General features: G+C 41.1%; 1 protein-coding gene across 1 annotated transcript in view; it reads right to left on the bottom strand.

Annotated features, from left to right (window-relative positions):
- Window positions 1–255: 255 nt before the first annotated feature.
- Window positions 256–22554, bottom strand: part of A1CF (APOBEC1 complementation factor) — a 76345-nt gene continuing 54046 nt past the window's right edge. Inside the window, exons 7-12 of the mRNA XM_039238541.1 lie at window positions 15462–15559; window positions 10367–10640; window positions 8231–8436; window positions 4955–5091; window positions 3853–4001; window positions 256–523 (exon numbers count right to left, since the gene is read on the bottom strand). Coding sequence (XP_039094472.1) covers window positions 372–523; window positions 3853–4001; window positions 4955–5091; window positions 8231–8436; window positions 10367–10640; window positions 15462–15559 — 1016 coding nt within the window. The 3' untranslated portion in view covers window positions 256–371. The remainder of the gene's footprint in view (window positions 524–3852; window positions 4002–4954; window positions 5092–8230; window positions 8437–10366; window positions 10641–15461; window positions 15560–22554) is intronic.

The raw sequence follows: 22554 nt of genomic DNA, 5'->3' as shown, positions 1-22554 counted from the left end.
AATTCACATGCCTCTCTTTGTTGTTTCTGACCCAAGTCTGCTTAGTCCCTGAACGCGTGCTGGTTAACAGATCTCTCTCCACATTGTCAGGTTCAGAAACACATCCCCAAGTCCTTTGGGAGCCTGGGAGAAACAACTTTGGGGGCAATGGCCCTTTAGCTTTCTGTCAGACAAAAGGCTTCTTGATATTTGATTTCACTGGGAATACATCTCATATCACGATTCTACAATTAATATAAGCTAAAGAGTCTCAGGAAAGGCATCACTTTAGGAAAAGTATTACTTGTGATCAGAAGGAAACCGAGTGAGAGGTTTATTTCTTCTAGATAGAGTTGTGTGTGTCTTATTCTTAAATTAAAAGAAAGATATCTTCAGAAGGCTCCATATCCATCCCCTCGGGCAGTCACTGCAAAAGTGGGGTAGACCTCATATGCTGTATATGCTGCTAAGTCTTGTCCAAGGGTCACCGCCTGCTTGAGCTGGGCTGCGGACACGGGTGCACTTGCATTAGGGACAGCATACCCTGGAGGGGACAGAGAAAGCTTCATCAAAGGCATTCATACGTGCTACCTTTGGTTTATTGGGAATATGAAAATTTAATGTCACTTACAGCCAAAAGTTAATATGTCTATTTAACAAAATGAACTCATGGGGTAGCTCAGTCAGTTAAGCCTCTGATTTGGGCTCAGGCCATGATCTCGCAGTTTGTGAGTTCAAGTCCTGTGTCAGGCTGTCCACTGTCTCCCCACCCTGCCCCGCCCCTCCCTCACTCTCTCTCTCTCAAAAATAAACATTAAAAAAATTAAAAAGGGGTGCCTGGGTGGCTTAGTCAGTTAAGTGCCCGGCTTGGGCTCAGGTCATGATCTCACAGTTTGTGGGTTAGAGCCCCACATCGGGCTCTATGCTGACAGCTAGCTCAGAGCCTGGAGCCTGCTTTGGATTCTGTGTCTCCCTCTCTCTCTGACCCTCCCCTGCTCACACTGCCTCTCTCTCTCTCTCTCTCTCTCTCTCTCTCAGAAATAAATATAACATTAAAAAATAAAAGAGTAAAAAATTGAATGCTGGAGAGATAATATCTAGACTCATTGACTAGGGGACAGTGTTCCTTGAAGCGAGGTCAACTATGTATGCCAGAACCACTTCATGCTTACAGGATTGGAAACACTGGAGGCAGAGTTTGAGAAACAGAAGTGTAACAGGATGCTGAGTTAATGAAAGCTTGAGATTTAGAACTTTTTCAGAGGGTTGCAGAATTTACAACGGAGAGGGGGTGATTGAGAGGCTGGTAATGCTTGAGAGGTGTGGCTCTGTGGGTCTGATTTTGTACCCCTTACCCTCACCTAAATGAAATGTTAAAAAATCATTTTTTTCACCCAAGAAGGACGTATAGGGACTAGGTAGACCAGTAGGAAAAATATTGAACATTTTCACGTGTTTCTATGTAGCACCATAAAAGCAAATACCTGGCCTATTTGCATTTAGACCGAACCGTGAAGGGTGAAGACCATCTTGCCTCTCCAGCAAGCTGTCTGGGAGCCATGAGGCTTGTCCTCACCATAGACAACCAAGGCGGTTGAGTGGCGAGGAGGTCATCATGAGCGGTCATGTTAATATCATGTGTGTCTGATTGACATCCACTTCTAGAGAAAAGGGCATAACAGCTATTGTCTAAAAGCAATGTTTCTCTGTTAATGTTTTAGATCAAAATCAAGTTTTTTCTGAGCTGATCCAAAAAAGTGTGCAGATGACAAGAAAGAGGGAAAAATATACTTAAGCAACAAATGTGGACCTGATTAAAAAAAAAAAAAAAGGCCCATTTAGTTTATGTGCCATGGCGGTCATCCCAACCCAGACACATTGATTTCTTTCTGGTGGCTTCTCAGGAAGTGGTGGCAGGAAACTGGCTGGACTATTTTTTAAAAGATTAAATCCAGTCTTTGGCTTGTGCACTTTGGCCAGTAATGCTGACTAGTGCACTACTCAAGTTCGGTACATCTTCTGAGGATGTGAGAAATGTGTTATCAATTACTTTCCTAACTTTGGAAATTGTATTTCTAAATAAGTGAGTAAAAAATACACATGTGTGAGAGAGAGAGTGTGTGTGTATAGATTCTATTTAGGGGTTTTGAATTTTCTTCTTCAACTTGGCTAATTTCCCAAGTGCAAGAGTACTTGGATTTTAAACAGATTCTTCCCTGGGAGCCCATTATTCTTTGCTTGACTCCACAGCAAAGTTATAAGAGAGGCTCTCAGAGTCCTAGGCGTCCCCAAGACAACTCTCATGCCCTAAATATTTTTTACTTCTTGTGGGAGCAAACAGAAGTGAGGACAAGAGCAAACATTCTGAGGTAAAGTAAATCCTTTCCAATGTGCAATTGGAAAGTTCTGACAGTGGCCCATTTGTTTTTATAGTACGTTATTTAGGTGGCGTTGTGGTGCAGCTGTCCACAAGATAGGGGCTCCATCTTCGCCAAGAACCAAGACCCCTGGCACAGGACACTCAGTAGACTGACATGGCGACACCCTGTTGTGTGGCAGGCGAGCACGGGGCTGGTGGCCCCGGTACAGCCCAGGGGACCTGCCCTGTGCAGTGGTAGCTGTTGGTCTGGCAACCTCACAGGGGCACACCACACATCTTCTCCACGTTTGACAGAACAAAGTTGGAATTGAAGTCACATTCTTAGTTGCAACCTTGATTGCCAGAATGGAAAACATATTTTCAATTTTTGAGAAACAAAAGAAAACCAGAATGAGCCCAGGTGTTACGTATGTGGGCAATAGAGAGTTGTCACGCCTGTACGTGACCAATGTATGAATGAATGGATTGACAGAAATGCCTTCTGTCCAGGTCCAGTCAGATCTCTGAGTTGGTCTTAAGGGAGGTATGACTCATGACCAATTTCTTCAAAAGAAATGAACTTTTATTGCTAAAAATGAATGGAGTTATTCAACCTAACTGCTAAGGAAAAATAACCAGAACAAATTTGTTGTCTGTTTTTTTTTAATCTCTAGAGGGTTCACTTTTTAATTATCAGCATTGGTTGTAGGTACATAATAATTGGGGGAAAGTCTTTTAAATATGACCCTAAAGGTGTGTCAATCTACAGATAGACTTTACGTTGAGCAAATAGCATGTGCTCCAGACCAAAATTACAGACCAGATAAAATGAGGGCTGATTATCCACATATTGAATGTATCCCAATCTGTCTCTGACTCTCTCTTACACAGAGTTTTTGACTTAAAATAACTTAGAAATATATGGTCTACATATTTCTTTCAGAAAGCAAAGTAATAGAAGTCAAGTTGAATTGAAGATTAGAAAAGTGCAGACAGTCCAAGGGCTCCTTAAAAGCCAGTTGATCTTGGCCAAATTACTTCACCATCCCCGTCCTTGGTTCCTTTAGCTTACAATGGGGGTTATGCTTCAAGCTACCTCTTGCAATGTCATGAGTGTTACTGATATAATATAAAGCATGCTGAACATTTATTTAGGTGAGAGCCTGGTGTGCCCTGAGCATTCAAGTAAACATCAGCTCTTAATAGGCAGTTCCATACCCTCTTATTAAAAGTGAAGACCCAAGCCAATCAGATTCAGAGACTGGCTCTTTTGAGATCATGCTGTCACTCAAGCTGAGCTGAGGTTGGCCCCCACTTCTTCCTTGCACTCCCTATCACTCCTCTCTGTCCCACCCATATGGTTCACTCACTTAGACAGTGTTTTTGGTCACAGATGGTGTAAATCATATTTTCTGTGGGTGGAGGTCATAAACAGCTCTGAGAGTCCATGGTCCCAAGGGAGGGCTTCCCAAACACTCTAGGTGGGGCGCCATGTCTGGCAGAATTTTCCATACCTGGGAAAGCAGTGGCAGCAGCAGCAGCAGCAGCGGTGGGGGCATCGGCCCCATCGGTGGGGATGCCCAGGGTGTGAAGGGTGTGCTCAGCTGCGTAGGTCTTGGCTTCATCCACATAGGCACTTAGCTTAGGAGGTGTGAAGTGGTGGCTGCGAAAGGCATATTCAGTCAGGGTAGGCATTTAAATTTGAGAGGCTGACATGGGGCCAAAGTTATGTGGTTGTTAGTGTTTTCAGATGAGCGGATAGTGGAATTTTGTGTGGGTGATTTTTATTCTCTTTGCACTGAAGACTTCTACGTGTGTGTGTGTGTGTGTGTGTGTGTGTGTGTGTGTGTAGGAAGATTTGTGACCTGACCCAGGACATCAGTGGTAGACATAACATTCCTGGATCACACACATAACTAACTACATGGCTTTTCTACTGTGCATGTGAAACAGGAGAGATCCTAAAATATGCACAGATGCAGGCTTGAGGAGGTGATACCCACTCACAGAGAGGATCTTGGATCCAAAATTTAGGTAACAGAGCATGGGGTTATTATGTATAAAATGGAAGCTTCCTATGGTTCAACCTGAGCACTACACAGATAAAAGAAGGGGCGATAGTCTTCAATTCTGTTACATTTTACGTCTGAAGTTTTTCATTGGTTGATGATGCTACACAGTCTTCATTGTCTGTATGCAACGCGGGGCCTTTGAGAGGTTGGCACATCTATCCCACTACACAACTCAACATTTGCGTTTAATGAAAATTGAGTAGATAGTAGACTTAAATATTTAGCTTCTATAGATAGTGACAAAATAGGGGCACCTGAGTTGCCTAGTGGGTTAAGCATCCAAATCTTGATTTCGGCTCAGGTTGTGATCTCACAGTTCGTGGAATCAAGCCCCGTGTCAGGCTCTGTGCTGACAGCGTGAGGCCTGTTTGGGATTCCCTCTCCCTCTCTCTCTCTCTGCCCCTCCCCCTGCTCATGCACACATTTTGTCTCTCTCAAAATAAATAAACATTAAAAAAAAAGATAGTGACAAAATATACTTAATTTACTGGAGACTCTTATTCTAAAATCTTATAAGATTAGGCATTTAGGGGACATTACGCACATCGCAGGATTCTGGCTGGCCAGGGCAGGAATGGTTACTTTGTATAAGAATAGTTGCCTTTGATCTTGTCCAATGGCCGAGTGTAGCTGATATACCGGTTGTCCCCAGTTATTTTTCTGACAAATTTCTTCTAGTATCTACAAGAGTTAAAAAAGAAAAAGTGATTTCCCTTCCAAATGTCACATTTACATTATTTCTCCAGCTTTCAGGGCTTTAAACTCTAATCTTCAGTGTTGAAGCCAATGTAAGAAAATATAAAATGCCACATGGTTTAATGACTTCTACGGTTTAAGATGAACTTAACTTGAACTCCATTTAAAATGTTACGTCTATTAATTCATAAAAATCACTTTCACACCATTTATTCTAATACGCTTTTAGTTCAGTCCATTAGCTGTAACTTTTTTTTTTTTACCAATAGCTTAATTTTATGATTTGTTTGATGTATTTATTCCATTAAAGAAAAATTGACATTTCAGCACTGTGTGGCTGGATTTCCTCCTCATTATCCTCAATCCTTCTGTCTATAATGGTTTAGAGAAAATAACCTAAGAATATATTCTTATTTCATGTCATTTGTAATAGGGTTTTCACTTTACATTTTCATAAAAATTGAGTTAAAAAGTTTAATAGGTTACTAGCTCCTGGTGAGCATTAACAGATGGGTGTTGACAGTTGCAAAGTTTGTCTGGCAAAACACCACTTCTGGCTATTTTTACAACGATCGGAATTTTAGAATCTTCCTGCGTGCTTTTTCCTTCGTCACTACCTCAAACTGAATCTTGTCTCAAGGCACACATTAAAAAGTTTGTTTTCATCCTGAAGCTTTTTTTGGTGGCCTACCAGCGCTGATGCTCCCCTGAGTCAGCACATTCAGGAAACTGTGCAAAACGGGGCTGCGTCTGAGAGGAGTTCGTGTTTGGGATAGAGCAATGTCCCTGGCTCACTCCATGGAGGGTCTTACCTCATTTGTTCTGACACTAATCCAGCTGCAATAGCGGGGCATTTTCCAATGTATTAAATTTGTAGATTGCTCCTATTTCCTCTATTAACTTTTCCTTTCTAATACTCCTGGTTTTGCAGCATCCCACGTCATCCCATGTCATCTACAAAGCATTCCTTAAGTGTTCCTGGGCACCAGCAAGCCACAAACATCGTGTCTGTCTGTGTGTGCCCAGTGTGCAAGTAGGTGCTCAAGAAGTTACAACTATTGACTGTACAGGGCAGTCTCTGTCTCTCTGCTCCTGTTGGGCATTTGTGACCCCACCACGGAACTGTTAAGGCCCCAACTATGTTGGTTTGGGTTGGTGTAGCCTTCCATGTTTAAGCCATAGTTGTAGAGAATCAGAGACAAACTAAAGAACTTTCATTAGTTGCTAGAGATGGTTCCTTACATATTAGTATAAACCATGACCAGTTTCTAAGCTGGGTTTAATATGAGATGCAGAGATTATCCCTCACACTATGACAGCTCATAGAACCATGATATGGAGTTTACACTTATTTTTTATTTTCTTAAAAGATTTCTAAGTATCTTAGTTCTTTAAGAGGGTTCCTTATTTTACATTTCAGTTCAAGATAGATTGGATGACAAGCTTTAGTGTTTTCCGAGCAAGACTTCATCATGACACTGGATTTTATTATAATTATGTATACTTATATTTTTACATAATATTATATATAATTATTATATTTACATGTCAGTATCCTCTTTCTGGATTGCCATATGATTTTTGATGGCGAAGACTGTATTATATTCTCTTTTCCACCCACAGCACCTAACACAGTACTCGGTGTGTGATGGATGCCCAATAAATGGTTTTTGAATAAACAAATGATGGCCGTTTCCCACTCTGATAGGCATCTTTATTTATATATTTATTTATTTATTTTTAATGTTTTTTATTTATTTTTGAGACAGAGAGAGATAGAGCATGAGTGGGGGAGGGGCAGAGAGAGAGAGAGACACAGGATCTGAAGCAGGCTCCAGGCTCTGAGCTGTCAGCACAGAGCCCGACACTGGGCTCGAACTCATGGATCACGAGATCATGACCTGAGCCGAAGTCAGACGCTTAACCGACTGAGCCACCCAGGCACCCCTAGGCATCTTTATTTTTAATTGCCTGGGCAGGGAAAGCAGACACCTTAGATGAACGAATTTGTATGTGTAAGACAACAAAAATCGTATTCAAGGTGAGCATTTAGAAAGCCAAGTTTTCTGCTTGATTGCAATCATAAGGCTACTCCCATTGACTTGGGGCTTATACCTTTGGGCCTGGAGTAGGGAAGTTTCCTGTAGGGTCAGCAAACTGCACCTGTGAACAACCGGTTATTGCTTTTTCGGTCAGTATCTCTACAGGCAGATGGCATGTACTGCACACCCACAGGCAACAGGCTATGGGTCAACATAGATCCTGTTTTCGTTTATTTTCCACAGTGGAACAGCTTTTATAACTTTTAATTTTCCAGTAATAAGAACCACAGCCTCATGCAGACACATGGAAATGTGGAGCTGTGAAATGAGAGCATTAAAAACTCACCATAATCACTGCCCAACTATAATTATTATAGAAGACTTAATTGGATACTACTGATGGTGTCTCATAGTTCACATGGGTAATGATATCACCATCGGTGGTGTGGTGTTTTCTCTTAAACACAGTGTTTCCGGGGAGCCTGGAGGGCTCAGTCAGTTAAGCGCCCAACTCTGGCTCAGGTCATGATCTCGTGGTTTGTGGGTTCGAGCCCCATGTCGGGCTCTGTGCTGACAGCTCAGAACCTGGAGCCTGCTTCGGATTCTGTGTCTCCCTCTCCCACTCACCTCTGTCTCTCTCTTTCTCTCAAAAATAAACAAACATTAAAAAAAAAGCAACACAGTGTTTCCAATAAAAGATGTCCTGTTTGGTCTAGTCATTCCCTGTCACGACTACTCTGCATTAGCCTATTCCTACACGGTAGGCATTTACTTTGAGTCAGGGCCTTTGCTTCACTTTATTTTCATTTAAGGTATTGGTTGATAATTATTGATAGCTCTCAGGATCTTCATATTCCAGTTGTTCAGATTATTCAAGGTGTCAAACTTCTTCAACTTTTTAGGAAGTGTGAAATGGGAGAGCGACACTCAACAGCGGGCATGTTGATTGGCCGCGTTGTCTATGTAAACAAAACAAAATAAGCAGTGGCCAAAGTGGGGACCAGGTCAAATAATTTGAGGACAAGTGAGTGAAGGTCTTTGGCCTAACTTAAGGAAATTGTCTCTGGGATAACATGACCTACCTGGGGAGCAAGTTTAATTCCCTGGGGTTTTAAAGCGACAGGATTCATTGGGGTGAGCTCCATCCCAGGTAAAAGATCGTAGAGTTTGTCTTCTCTCTTGTCTCCTTTGACCTGGTATCCACGACCCAGGCCTGTGTAGGCCAAATAGCCACGGCCGCCTAGTCTTCTTACTCCCGCAGCCCCTACAGGTACATTCATGTAAATTTCTAGGAATGTAAGAAGGCATTAAACTGAATCAAACCACCAGAAAATCACCCTGAATCTTACTGTAATGGAAAAGTTAGCCCAAGTCCCATTGATTACCACCCTGAAGATGCACAGAAAACTCTAGGATTCTGATGTAATGAAACTCAACAAAAGGTAGGGGTCGCCATAGGTGTCTTTTTTTTTTTTTTTTTTTTTCCTTTTTGACTCTGGGGAAGCAAGCAATCCTATCAGAGTCATCCGTAAGTACACGAGGAACTTTAAACTTTGGTACAGAGGAAAATTTTGCAACTTCTGTCTTCAGTTAACCTTTTGTTGCTATTTTTCTACAGACTAATAAATGTTGGGGAGGCATTTACTTAAAGATCCCAGGGTGTTATGACCATGTGTATTAAAAGAAGAGCTGCATTTTTATCATTGATCAGTAAATCAGAAATGAATTCTAGCTTCTCCAATAGTTCCATCCCCAATGATCAGTCGGGAAATGAACTTTGAGAAAACAGGTTTTTAAGTTCATTATTTTCTGTTTTATGGTCTGTCAATGTGAGGCTTAAATTTCCATTGAGTTTCATTAATAGATTCCTTTTGATTGTTTGTTTTGCCGTGTTGCTACTTTGATTTCCTACCGATGGCATAAAGTGATAAAGAAATTAAATTGATTACCCTTCATCCATGAATCTCATTCATTGATTTCCTTTCTTGTTATAAGGTATTTTTTCCCTTGGAATGGACTTTGTTTTTTTCCTACATTACAACTGGCTGCCAATTTATATTTAACATATGGATTACTTAATAACATGATTTCAGATTACAAATGCATAATATTTTAATGACATTGTTTGTCATCACATAGATTATGCCAGAGGAAAACCTGATGATTTCTTTAGCATTATAATCTTGGGCAGAGTGATTTTATGACGATTTTGGAAATTGTAAGACTGTTGAAGACTAGGGATCTTAGGATGGTCAATTCAGTTTTCCTGAAAAATAGTAAAACACAGTAAGAGAATAGTTTTCACAGTAATCTGGCATGCCCCTTTGCTTCTAAGTAAAACCTCAGGATGGAGTTAAATACAAGTTTGTTGTCAAGTTGCCCAGAATGGTATCATATTTGGAAGATAGAACTGGGATCCTTTGGCATTAACTACATCCAAGCAGAACCATTCTGAAGGATCCCATTAAGCAGAGACGAACTCGTTCACTAGAAATTTTAAAAAATGGTTTCCTTTTCATCTATGTTCCTTGAACTGAGCCCAGAACCTTGCTTGAACATTTGGACTTCTTCTTATAGGATTATATGGGAAATATTTATTGTTTAATAGTCTTTTTTCCTATTTGGACTTTACTATTTAGTTCCCCATATCCTGGAGAAATAAGTTGATTTCTTCAATAGTGTGGCTTTTTAGAAGGCATAGCACATATTTCTGGGGGAAGTCCGATGAAAGTATGTCATGTGTCTGTTAGAATGCATTTATGATAATTTGATTTATATACGAATATGCCCCTGAGTCACTGTCAAATACACATGTGTCTTGACATATTTTTACTATTTGACAGAATTGGTTTTCATTGGCCCCTCCTTGCTTTCACTTGTAAGATTTCTAATGAGTCACAAATGACTGCAATATGGTGGTGGGCCAATGATAAGGGAGTAGCTAACTACTTAGTCTGTACAAGCTTTATGCACCAATGAAAAGATCAGATGTATGCATTAGACTCCTTTGTGCTATGTCCTGACCAAATTTTTCCAATAACCAGTTGTAATGTGAAAAAAGATTTTTTATAACTGTTGATGTACTAACATTTGATTTTTCATAAACAATTTTCCAGTCCTTTTCTCCCAGTGGACCCATCCAATTTATCTAAGGCTATTGCAGTACAAATCATTTGACATTGTGGAGTTATTCGTGGGCAAGAGCTGATGAGCGTTACCTCTAACAGAAGGGGCTCGGATAATGGCCCTGTTGCCAAGATGTCCTTTGGTGCCTGGGAAGTGAAGGCTGGGAATTGCTGTATAGGCCTGAGGGGCATAGAAGACAGGAGCTCCAAGGTAGGTTGTGGTGGGATCATAAACATGGCCCAACGAGTAGGTGTAGTCTCCTTGCAGCATGGCGCCCCTTCCTCCAGTGCCTCGGGTGTACCTAACGTAACTGTCCTTGTCCACTGGTTTGGCTAGGGTCACTTCAATGGGAGAGCCATCTAGCACCTGTTGTGGAGAGCAAAGAAGAAACAACATCAGAAGATATGAAGACAACCCAGTGTGGCGGAGTCTTTGTCTCTTGAGCGTTAGTTTGCTGCTCTGTTCACTGTTTCACTGACACGTATCTTGTCTCTTTATCAGTTCATATTTGTGGGTCAGTTGAGTTTTCCTGAGTGGTTTTGTTGGTAAATTGCATATAATATGCAACAGGGTTGACAGTGACAAATTGGCCACTGTCTACTGACATATGGGTTGTAAATTATGTGAATACAGTCACTGTGACAGGGAATTATGTGATATTTTTATGAGATATATATGGTTTTAATTATATATTATATAAATCTAAGAAATTTTAGGTTAATAATGGGTAGAATATAATCTTCACTACATAGCACAGCACAATGAAGGGTACGGGGATCTTATCCATTGTTAGCACCTTGGCATGGTAGTCTAGTCAGGTCGTTCTGGCTGCCAGCCAGCTAAATAGCTTACTTCTTCTTTTTTTAAATATTTTATTAATTTTTGAGTGAGAGAGAGAGAATGAATGAGGGAGGGGCAGAGAGAGAAGAGGACAGAGGATCCAAAGCAAGCTCTGCACTGTCAGGCTGGTAGTAGAGCCCGATGAAGGGCTTGAACTCACGAAGTTCGAGATCATGACCTGAGCTGGAGTCAGATGCTCAACCAACTAAGCCACCCAGGTGCCCCTAAATTGACTTTCTTCTTAGAGTGGCTGCACAATAGGTAAGTTTTTACTAGAAAAAAAAAAGGAAGTTTAAATAATGGGGCCCTACTTAGGGAAGAGGAATCAGGAGGCTACTGTACTTTCCCCAAAGGTAACAGTGAAACAAGTTTTTGACCTGCTGCTAGCTGAGAACTGGCAGAGAAGCCAGGGGAAGCACTGCGATCTCTCAGTCATGCACTTCTTAAAATATGTCCTCAAGAATTATTGGGCTGGTGTTTGTTTCTGATGCAAGTTTTTGACATTTTGCAAACAGATCCCGATGTTGAAGACAATGGCTGTGTGTAAATCTACACACACCACTCGCTTTTCTCTATTGCTTTCTGACACAAGAGACCAAGATGACTCTCAACAAATGCTTGATGGATTGACGTATTTCTTATCAAAGGGACAAGGTGTAGTGAGGAAGCATTTGTGGCTTCCTCTGAATCAGAATGTAGTAAGCTTCTAAGAAAAGGAATGATATGAAGTCTTCCTGCAAGGATTCCCTGTCACAGCAGCCACCATTTTGTGAGTGCTTCAGTGGTTCTGGGATCATTGAGGTCGGCAGGACAAAGTTGTGCTTCCTGGTTGTGCTGACCATTTTGGTCAGCCTTGGGGCAACTTGTTCCTAGTTTCATATATCTGCCCTACTTTCTAGCAGCAAGAGCCAGAATCGAATGTGTTAGCTGGAATAGACTGAGAGAGAATTCAACTCTTTACACTGGTGCTGATGTAATTAGAAGAAAGAGACCAGAGTATCAAAGGTATCAAAGGAAGGGAGTGGTTTGGTAATAAGATTCCTCTCTCTCTCTCTCTCTGGCCTGTGCCAGACGTGTGTGTGTTGAGGAAGGTGAGAGACCCAAATAGGTCTCTGCTTCTAGACTTTGATATCAAGAGACATTTTTAATGGAATGATTCTTTACTGCAAAGTCAGAGTCCATATCGTAGTAGAATTTGTGTTGCATTCATTGTCCCTGTAGGAGTGTTTTGGTTTTTTTAATTTTAACATTTATTTTTGAGAAGGAGAGAGACAGAGCACGAGTGGGGTAGGGGAAGAAAGAGGAGAGGAGAGTATCTGAAGCAGGCCCCAGGCTCCGAGCTGTCACCACAGAGCCTGATGTGGGGTTTGAACTCGTGAACCATGAGATCATGAACTGAGCCGAAGTCAGACACTTACCCGACTGAACCACCCAGGTGCCCCTTGTGTGTTTTAAACTCAGTATTGTATTTTAGTTATTTGCTCTAGACGTTTCAAGAACTAGGACAATATCTTATTTGTTGGTATATTCCTGAGCCCAGAAGAATTCCTGGCACATCATAGATATCCACAAGTATTTCTACAATAGATCAACAACCAGATGCAAAGCTCAGTTCATCACCTTTTTCTCCAAACAGGTTTCCTTTCCTGGCTTCCCTAACCGTACCATCCAGCTGGCCCATATTGAAGACCGATGACTCTTGCTCACTCCGACATCCAATCAGTTCCTGGATGTTTTCAGTTTCATTCCCCGTAGCCCTATGTGGAGCTTTCTCCTACTTTCCTTTCCTGCCCTCCTTCAAGCCCTTATTGCTTCCTGTTTGGGTGACTGTAACAGCTTTGTAACTAGTTCCAATGACATCTCTCTCCCTACTCCATAAAATTTCAACTCTTACTTAGTCCGTTCATTCCCTTAAGCTCTAAATGTGGTCATTACTCCATTGCACACAAAACTTCCAAGTCTCACCTTGTCTGAGAAGTTGACTATTAATCTGCATATCTGTACTCAAAGCCTGCATAGTTCCTAGAGAAACTTACTTTAGATTTTCCCATACCTTATTATAGTAAAATATAATTATATTTGTTATATATTTTAAAATAATGAATGTATATTTAACTACATAATAGATACACATTGCTATAGAGATATCGAGCTCTGAGGCACCTGGCTGGATCAGTTGGAAGAGTATGTGACTCTTGATGTTGGGGCTGTGAATTTGAGCCCCAGGGTGGGTATAGAGATTACTTAAGACATAAAATCTTTTTTTTTTTTTTTAATTTGAGAGAGAGAGAGAGAGAGAGCATGAGCAGGGGGAAGGATTGAAAAGAGAGAGAGAAAATGGCAGAGGGAAGGCCAGAGAGAGAGAGAGAGAGAGAGAGAGAGAGAGAAACATTAATGGGCTCCATGCTAAGGATGGAACCCATTGTGAGACTTGATCTCACAACCCTGGGATCATGACCTGAGCTGAAATCAAGAGCTGGATGCTCAACTGATAGAGCCACCCAGGTGCCCCAAAACATAAAATCTCTAAAAATATATCTAGCTTATCTGGATGTAAGAATTGGGAACAATTTGAATGTTTTTCCATCGTAATTATTTCAATGTCATTATTTAGCATTTAGGACCGACTGTCTCTTCTCAGCAATTATCATGTATCCTCAGGAATGTTTTCAAATTGAGAAACTAACCTATGAATTGTTTTCAGAGTAATAACAGCTTTATGATGCTAAATGTGATCATTGACAAAGATGAAGTGGTGATTCGCTTCATGGACATATACTGAAATCTGTATTAATTTCTGCTTTGCAGTTTTCTTTTTGTGTTTTGGAGTCCGTACCTTCTCTCCTCCAGGACTCAAGCATGTCTGTAGATGCCTGATTGGCCCCTAAGCCCAGCCCCCTGGGGCTGACAGACTTGTTCTGGGAGGTGCTCCCTTAGCTGCTGTCTGTGTCCTCTGGCCCAACATCCCGGCTTCTTTCTCCCAAGGAGACGTGCTCTACCCAGTCCTCTCTCCCTCACATTTCCTGTTATGTCTCCAGCCCCTTGTGGCCTTGACCCCAGTGGTGCGGTGATCCTCAGCTCCACCACTCTTTTGCTTCCCCTTCCCCACACTCACACTCTGTACTTAGTCCCTCTCCCAGCTGGCTGCTGCTAGGGCAGACTGGTGCAAAGCCCGGCAGGCAATGCAGCCCGACATGCGTTATGTTCTAACCAAATTGGTCTACTTTCAACGTTCCTCAGTCGCTTTTTGTGCTTTCCAAACTATGTGCCTCTGAGACTACCTCTCCATTTCCATGTGTTTTTCTTTGGGAAATCTGCCCAATTTTTATGGCTTCTTATGGTTACTATCTTCTCATCTCCATGAAGATTTTCTGATTCTTAATGGCTCATTCCTTCTTCCTTCGAACATGCTCACCACTTTAAATATTAATGAAACTTATTTGGCTGAACTATGAAAGATGTGTGTATACTTTTTCCTCTGGTAGGCTTTTAGCTCGGTGACAAATATCTTTGTTTTTTTGTATCCTAGATATTATTTAGCAAGATAAAAGTGGTGTATTGAAGGGTTTTAATATTTTTTAAATTAATACATTTTAATGTTTATTTATTTTTGAGAGACGAGTTTGAGCAGAGAAAGACACAGAATCTGAAGCAGGCTCCAGGCTCTGCACGGTCAGCACAGAGCCCGATGCGGGGCTCAAACTCATGAACTGTGAGACCATGACCTGAGACAAAGTCAGATGGTCAACCAACTGAACCCCACAGGTGCCCCAGAGGATTTTAATGTTTATTGCACTGATAAGTAAATGTTATATTGGTTTCTATTTACAAGTCAGGAGAAAGGACTTAGAAACTAGCTTTTCCCCAGACCTAACTCTTGGCAAGGTGAAGAGACTCAATGCCTCCCAGAGTAGGGAGATCAAAACTTTGAGGGCACAGTGACAGTAGTGACCTTGACCTCTTTTCTGGTCATCAGCCTCCAAAATACTCCACTACTGAGGTGATAATCTCTTGAAGTAATGACAGAAAGTTGCACCTGAGAAAAATACCTTGAAATAACATGTGCTAATACTCCAATCCCTCACTTTGGAAGGAGATTGAGGGCCAGAGGTATGTTCAAATCAGCCAAAATTAGAGATAGAGCAGGAGCCACATTTGCATTGTGTTTTCTGTCACTTACTCTTCTTTTTTTCCATCATCAATGGACCAAGGCAGCCATGTTAGAGGTGGAAAAAGCCTGAGTGACACGGACTTGCCTGGTTGTTCTTTTGAATAAAATTTCCACGCCAAACTTGGGTGGAACTTTGTGTGTGTGTGTGTGTGTGTGTGAGCATTGTCCTACATTACCTTTCCATTTAAAGCTTTCATAGCCTCAACTGCATCCTCCCGATTACTGAAATGCACAAAAGCATAGTCTCGGATTTTCTTTACCCTCTCCACAGCGCCTGTAAACAGAGAAAGGAGCCCCATTAGCAAAGTTGAGATAACATTGAAAATGATACATTTTAGCATTTAGCTTCCAAGAGTATTTGAGGGTTTTTTTTTTTTTTTTTTTTTTTAGAGACTCATTGTTTAGGTAAAGATCTCCTGGAGAATGCTTGCTGTGCCCAGGTTTACAACTGTATACATTCAGTAGAAGCTTTTGTTTGTAATTTTTAAATATCACCTGTATTCTTCCATACTGTTACTTATGGATTTGTGTTTTCCACTTCCTAGATTATAACATCTTTAAGGATAGAAGCAGTATCTTATTTTGTCTGTATATAATATAAAAGATAGTAACTTATACTTGGTAAAATATTTTTTCAATTGCTTTGAACTATTGGTCATTCTATAAATATATATTTAGGTGATCACCTTTTAAAATTTTCTGCCTTCCCCCCCAGACAAATATTTTGTCTCTTTTGATTTATGTAGTACAACTTTAGAATTAGGAGAGACTTTAGCAATGATTTAAGTTATTAGAAACTCACTTGAGCTGGGGGTGTGTAGGTGACTGAGTTGGTTGAGCCCACTCGTGACCTCTCTTTCTCAAAAATAAACAAACATAAAAAAATAAACTAAAAAAACTCACTTGACTTTAATTTATTTTTAACTTAAATATTAGGAATCTAAGGTTCTGACAAGGTGAGATTTGTAAGAGCTCACACAGCTAGGAACTAGAACTCAGATCTCTTAACTGCTTCTCTGCTAGCCTTTTGATTAAAAAAAAAAAAAGTAGTGGGGCCCCTGGGTGGCTTAGTCGGTTGAGCGTCCGACTGTGCTGACTGCCAGCTCAGAGCCTGGAGCCTGTTTCAGAGTCTGTGATTCCCTCTCTCGCTGACCCTCCCCTGCTCACGCTGTCTCTCTCTCTCCTAGAAATAAATAAAACATTTAAAAAGTTTAAAAAAAAGTTTCTGAAAGAACATCTGAAAACCAAGATAGTTCCTTACCATGCTGTTGATAATATCTAAATGTTGGAAATGATATAGATATCCACTAATCTTCCTTGAGGAGTATCTTCTACAGAAGCACTCCTATATGCAAAAGGATCACGCGTAAGGGCGTTAAGTCTATCACTATTGGGGTAGCACAAATAAAATAACTTAAAGCCCATTCTCATGAGAGTGATTAAATTTGGTACATTCACATCAAAGGAAATAAGTCTTTAGGGGTGCCTGGGCATCCCAGTTGGTTAAGTGTCCAGCTCTTGGTTTCAGCTTAGGTCATGATCTCACGCTGTGTGGGATCGAGCCCTGAACTGTGCTGTGTGCTGATGGGCTGATGGTGTGGAGCCTGCTTGGGATTCTCTTGTCTCTCCCTTTCTCTCTGCCCCTCCCCCTAGCCCCCTCAAAATAAATAAACATTAAGAAAAATTTTTAAAAGAAATGAGTCTTTAAAGAGAAAAAATAGACATATGTATGCTTACACAGGAAGATTTAAGACATTGTTAAATTTAAAAATTTGTAAAATAATTGGTATAATTTTGTAACATTTATGTTTTCAAAATCCCAACCCATGTATATGTACGCAGACCTATGAACACATATACAGAAAGAGAACTGGAAAGGTAGAGACCAAACTGTTAATAGAGGGTATTTAAGGAATGGGAAAAAAATTTGCAGGGAATAAAGGGAACTTTCATATATTAACTTATATTCTTTGGTGTTTTACAAATATGTGCAATGTTTATTTCTGTTATTTGTGTAATAAACAGCAAATCAACCTCACCTATTTGAATGTAAAAAAACTGTTGCAGGTGCTGATGGTAACGTGAAAGGAAAAAGTTTTACCAACATGGTTGAACTTTATATTTTACCTTTGATTAGGAAAATGTTGTTAGAGAATATTGTTGCCTACTCAGTTTTATTTTATTTTATTTAAATTTTTTTTTATTTCTGAGGGAGAGAGAGAGAGAGACAACATGAGCAGGGGAGGGTGAGAGAGAGAGGGAGACACAGAATCTCCCTCTGTAGTAGGCTCCAGGCTCTGAGCTAGCTGTCAGCACAGAGCCCGATGGGGGGCTCGAACCCACGAACCGTGAGATCGTGACCTGAACCGAAGTTGGCCACCTAACCGACTGAGCTGCCCAGGCACCCCTACTCAGTTTTAAAAATAGAAGTTTCGGGGAGCCTGAGTGGCTCAGTCGGTCAAGTGTCTGGCTTGGGCTCAGGTCATGATCTCATGGATGGTGGGTTCGAGCCCCATGTCGGGCTCTGTGCTGACAGCTCAGAGCCTGGAGCCTGCTTCAGATTCTGTGTCTCCCTCTCACTTGCCCCTCCCCTGCTTACACTGTGTGTGTGTGTGTGTGTGTGTGTGTGAAAAATAAACATTGAAATTCTAAATAGAAGTTTTGCCTAGAGTGAAGATAAAATAGAAACTTCTTTAATATTAACTTGTTAGCAGTTTAGCGTGACGATGGTCCTTTTTTAGTGACACTCATGTGGGTGTGTCTTGAAAGATGTGATTTCTTCTCTTCAGTTTCCAGTGCCCTTCATCTGGGCTCCACTAGACTGTGCCCTTCATCTGGGCTCTGCTATAGACTGTGCCCTTCATCTAGGCTCCACTAGACTGTAGGACCTTCTCAGGGGCCATCTTGGTATGGTCTCCATCTAGGTCCTACCTCCTGCCTTGTGTACAGAGGCTGCTCTATAGATAGACATGGAATGAATTAATATTACCAGTCAATTCACACTCCCACTTCTATCACTCATGTTAGTTACGTGGCATTTCAGATAATGGATTTAAATGTCCTCAAATTCTGTTCGTAGATAATGAAACTGGCTTGTATTTCTGAGCAATACTGTTCAGCTACACCTGATTTTGGAAATCTTAATATATGAGAATTTAGCCCCATAAAACAAATTCGAATGTGAGAGTTTGGTTTTCTCTACAATAGTATTGACCACATGGCTTATGATAGTATGTCCCTTCTTTAGTGTATAGGAGTTTGTTTACTGATTGATCATCATCTGGAAGAGAGGGGAGGAAATAAAATACTAGGGTCATCAGCAGCAGTGGAGAAAAAGACTCTGCAGTCCTAATACAGGGAATTAGGAAAATAGTACTCTGTACAGCAGCCCATCAATTACCTGAAGAGAAACCCACCTGCGATACAAAGGGAAGATTATCAGAGGGCTATGGTCCTCAGATCAACAGATATCAGCCTGTTGATCCATGACTCCACCCCGTATCCATGACTCAGAAACTCTGGGGGGTGGGGGGAGGTGGCCAGCAGTCTGTTTTAACAAGCCCCTCCTGGTGATTCTGACACTAAACTGTTTTAGGGAAATCAGATTTTGTAGAATAACTATAATTGGAATTTCCACAGATATCCTTAGACTACGCTGGGGAAGCACATACATTTTCAGCCCCAGTTTTTGTTCTGATTGTCATTTATCTCTCTGAGTGGCAGTACAGTATTTCCAGGCTAATCAGGGTTAAAACAATATGGTCAAATATTTGCCAGGAATATTTGGGGTTCTTTGAGGGATCCAAGCTTTAAATAGGATTTTTAAAGCGTTATTTTCCTGTTTCTCTCCATAAATTTTCCTAGATAAGTATAAACGCACCCTTTCCGCTGGAAAATAAGCTAGTTTAGTTCTGACTTTTTATTCCTAATCCAGCATATGTCTGCTAGTCATCCACCCTGTAGAGTGCATATTCTTTTGTGGAGTGCCAAGAAGCAGTCACACGTCATTATAGAGCCCTGAGTTGTGCCACCAGAGGGAGAGAGATGGAGAGGGAGAGAGAAGTAACATTTATTATTTTCGTTATAACTAGTAGGACACAAAAGCAAACAAAAGTAATGCTTTAATTAGATTAAAAAATATTGTGTGCAGCTATCATCGCTGTCCATTTCTAAAACTTTCTCATGAACCCAAACTGAAACCCTGTGTCTGTTAAATGATTATTTCTGGATCCTCTCTCCTTTGTCCCTGGGTAACCACCAATCTGCACCCTGTCTCTATGAATGCGACTGCTTTAGGTACCTTGTACAACTTACGCCATACAGCATAGGTCATTTTGCCTGTCTTGTTTCATTGAAATAATGTCTCTGGGGTTGATTCATGTTGTGTGTTTCGACACTTCTGCACAGCTTAGGTCTGAGGGCTGTTTCACTGCACACGTACACCATGTTCTGTCGCTCCATCCCTCTGCTGCTGGGTGCCTGGGTTGTTCCCACATTTTGGGTGATACGGATAATGCGGCTGTGAACATGGTGTGCAAGTTCAAATCCCTGCCTTGATGTATTTGCTGCATATACCCCGAAATGGAATTGTTGGATTCTATGGTGATTCTATGTTCATCAGTACCCAACATGTAGTTTTCCACAGAGGCTGCACTGTCTTTGTATTTCCATCTACGGGGCACATGGTTCTAATTGCCCCACAATCTCCCTGACATTTCTGTCTTCTTCTTGTTTAGTTATCACTACTACTACCACCATTGCTGTCTTGGGAGGTAGGAAATGGTTTGGGGTTGCGCTGCCCTGGTGAATAGTGAGGGATGTCGAGCATCTTTTAATATGCTTATTGGCCGTGTATGTGTGGCAGTTGGACAATATTGTTCTCTGGACAAATATACATTTGAAGTTTTACTTATCTGAATTTTTGGTTGTTGACTTATTATAGTTGGTCTGTCGATCTTTTATCAGCTATATTGTTTGAGGATGTTTTCACTTATTCTGTGGGTCGCTTTTGCAGTGTTAAGTGTCCTTTGAGTGGAATACTACTTGGCAATGAGAAATAGTGAAATCCTGCCATTTGTAGCAACGTGGATGGAACTAGAAGGCATTATGCTGAGTGAAATAAGTCAGGCAGAGAAGGACAGATATCATATGTTTTCACTCATATGTGGATCTTGAGAAACTTAACAGAAGCCCATGGGGGAAGGGGAGGAGAAAAATAGTTACAGAGAGGGAGGGAGGCAAACTGCAAGAGACTCTTAAATACAGAGAACAAACTGAGGGTAGATGGAGGTGTGGGGGAGAGGGGAAAGTGGTGATGGGACACTTGAAGAGGGCACTTGTTGGGATGAATACTGGGGGTTGTATGGAAGCCAATTTGACAATAAATTATATTAAAAAAAGAAAGTGTCCTTTGATGCAGTTTTTAATTTGGATATCATTCATTTAATCTATTTTTTCTTTGTCGTCTGTACTTTTAATACCATCCAAGAATTTACTGCCAAATCCAATGTCCATGAAGCTTCACCCTATATATTCCTCTAGTGATTTTATAATATTAGCTTTTTTTTGTTAGTCTTTGATCCCTTTTGAGTTAGCTTTGTATCTGATATCAGTTCGGTCCAACTGTGTTCTTTGCATGTGGACATGACGTTCTCTCAATACAATTTATTGAAAAGATTGAAAGAAAGGAAATATTAAACAAAAATAAGAAGGTCGGAAGTCAACACAAAGTGGGAGCAACATCTACACACGCACGTCTCCTCCCTCTGCCCAAAATGCATCGACTTTCAGATCTCAGCTCACACTTCACTTCTCTTAAACACGAATCTTCTCTGCGCCACAAGGGCGGGCTGTCATTGCTGTTATTTGTCCGGAGCATCTTGAACTCCTTCCACACACGCATCACACCTGTTCGCTCCTCCCACAGTGCCTGGCACATAGGAGCTATTAAAGTAATGACAGCTGAATGAATGGAAGAAGGGCGGGGCATGGAAGTCACAGAGTCGTGAAGAACATGGTCTTGGTGAGACCTGGATTCTGATCTGTGATTTGCCACTTGCCAGCTGTAAGACCCTGAGCAAGCTGCTTAACTGCTCTGGGTTCTGGTTTTCTCATCTTTACAACAATGGACATGACAGAGTAACCTATAGCCTGGAGTCATGGTGCCTAATAAATGACACGTGCTGGGAAAGTGCCCGGGTCAATGCCTAGCACATGGTGCACAGTCAACCACTTGCAGTCTCTATGTCTGTAATGGCCTCCCAGCTGGTGGTATGAAGCCACACTTTATACTAGACTGGCAGGAAGGCAGAGTTCCTGAAGGCTGGAACATGATGAATCTGGGGAATCTCTCAAAAGGGAGAAGTGGCATGCTCACTAATCACATGCAGAACAAATCGTCAGCTTATTCTATTACACCTGACATGGCACCCAGAGCTGGCAACAGGACCATGCGAGGGGAATACTCTCAGGTAGACTTAACATGGTAGCACCATGGCTCACGCTTATCAACAAGGTAGAGCATTACTTCCTAGAGACAGAAAGATTCTCCTCTATGGAAAGGTGTTCCCACCGTGATCAACTCAGCCAGGTGTGTTCCAAAACATGTGAATTCCACAATATGATTGGCCAAAAAACCAAGATCTGTGGTCCAAAAATTTGGGAAATGTGGCATCCTACATCTCTTCTTTTGGATACTTTCAAAGCATATTAGAAGGTTAAAGACTCTGATAAGTCCCACAATTTTAAAAAATGTGTTTAATTTTGCTAAAGTTGTTGTTACAAAGTTCTTTGACCGCGGACCCCTTTTATCAGTAACATCTAACAGTCCATAGAATTAATGCTCCACAGAGCTGGCTTTGGGAACTGCTTATTTGGACATTGTTTGCTGAGATGTTTTACTGTCTCATTGTTACAGTTCCCATATAAGAAAAAAAATGATGAGGACTGAATCTCATGGTTTAAAACTAATACTAAAAAGTATCAACAAAGATGAGCAATAATAATTATTCCTCTCCGTCTCATTCAGTTCCTTTCTCCTCACTCTTCACCCAGATGAGTTTCCTAGAATTAATTCTTGCCTCCCTCCTTATGTACCTAAAGTCACAATCTTATTCCATTAGACCGGTGGTTCTCAACCAGGGGTAATTTTTCCCTCCAGGGTAAATATCTGGAGACATTTTTCATTATCACATCTTGTGGCTGGCATTTAGTGGATAGAGGTGTGGGATGCCATTAAAGTTCCTATAATGCACAGGACAGAGCCCCATT

This window comes from Hyaena hyaena, unplaced genomic scaffold (genome assembly GCF_003009895.1).
Source record: "Hyaena hyaena isolate Hyena2069 unplaced genomic scaffold, ASM300989v1 scaffold_141, whole genome shotgun sequence".
NCBI classification, from domain to species: domain Eukaryota; kingdom Metazoa; phylum Chordata; class Mammalia; order Carnivora; family Hyaenidae; genus Hyaena; species Hyaena hyaena.
This window is presented reverse-complemented; position numbering and strand designations above follow the sequence as displayed.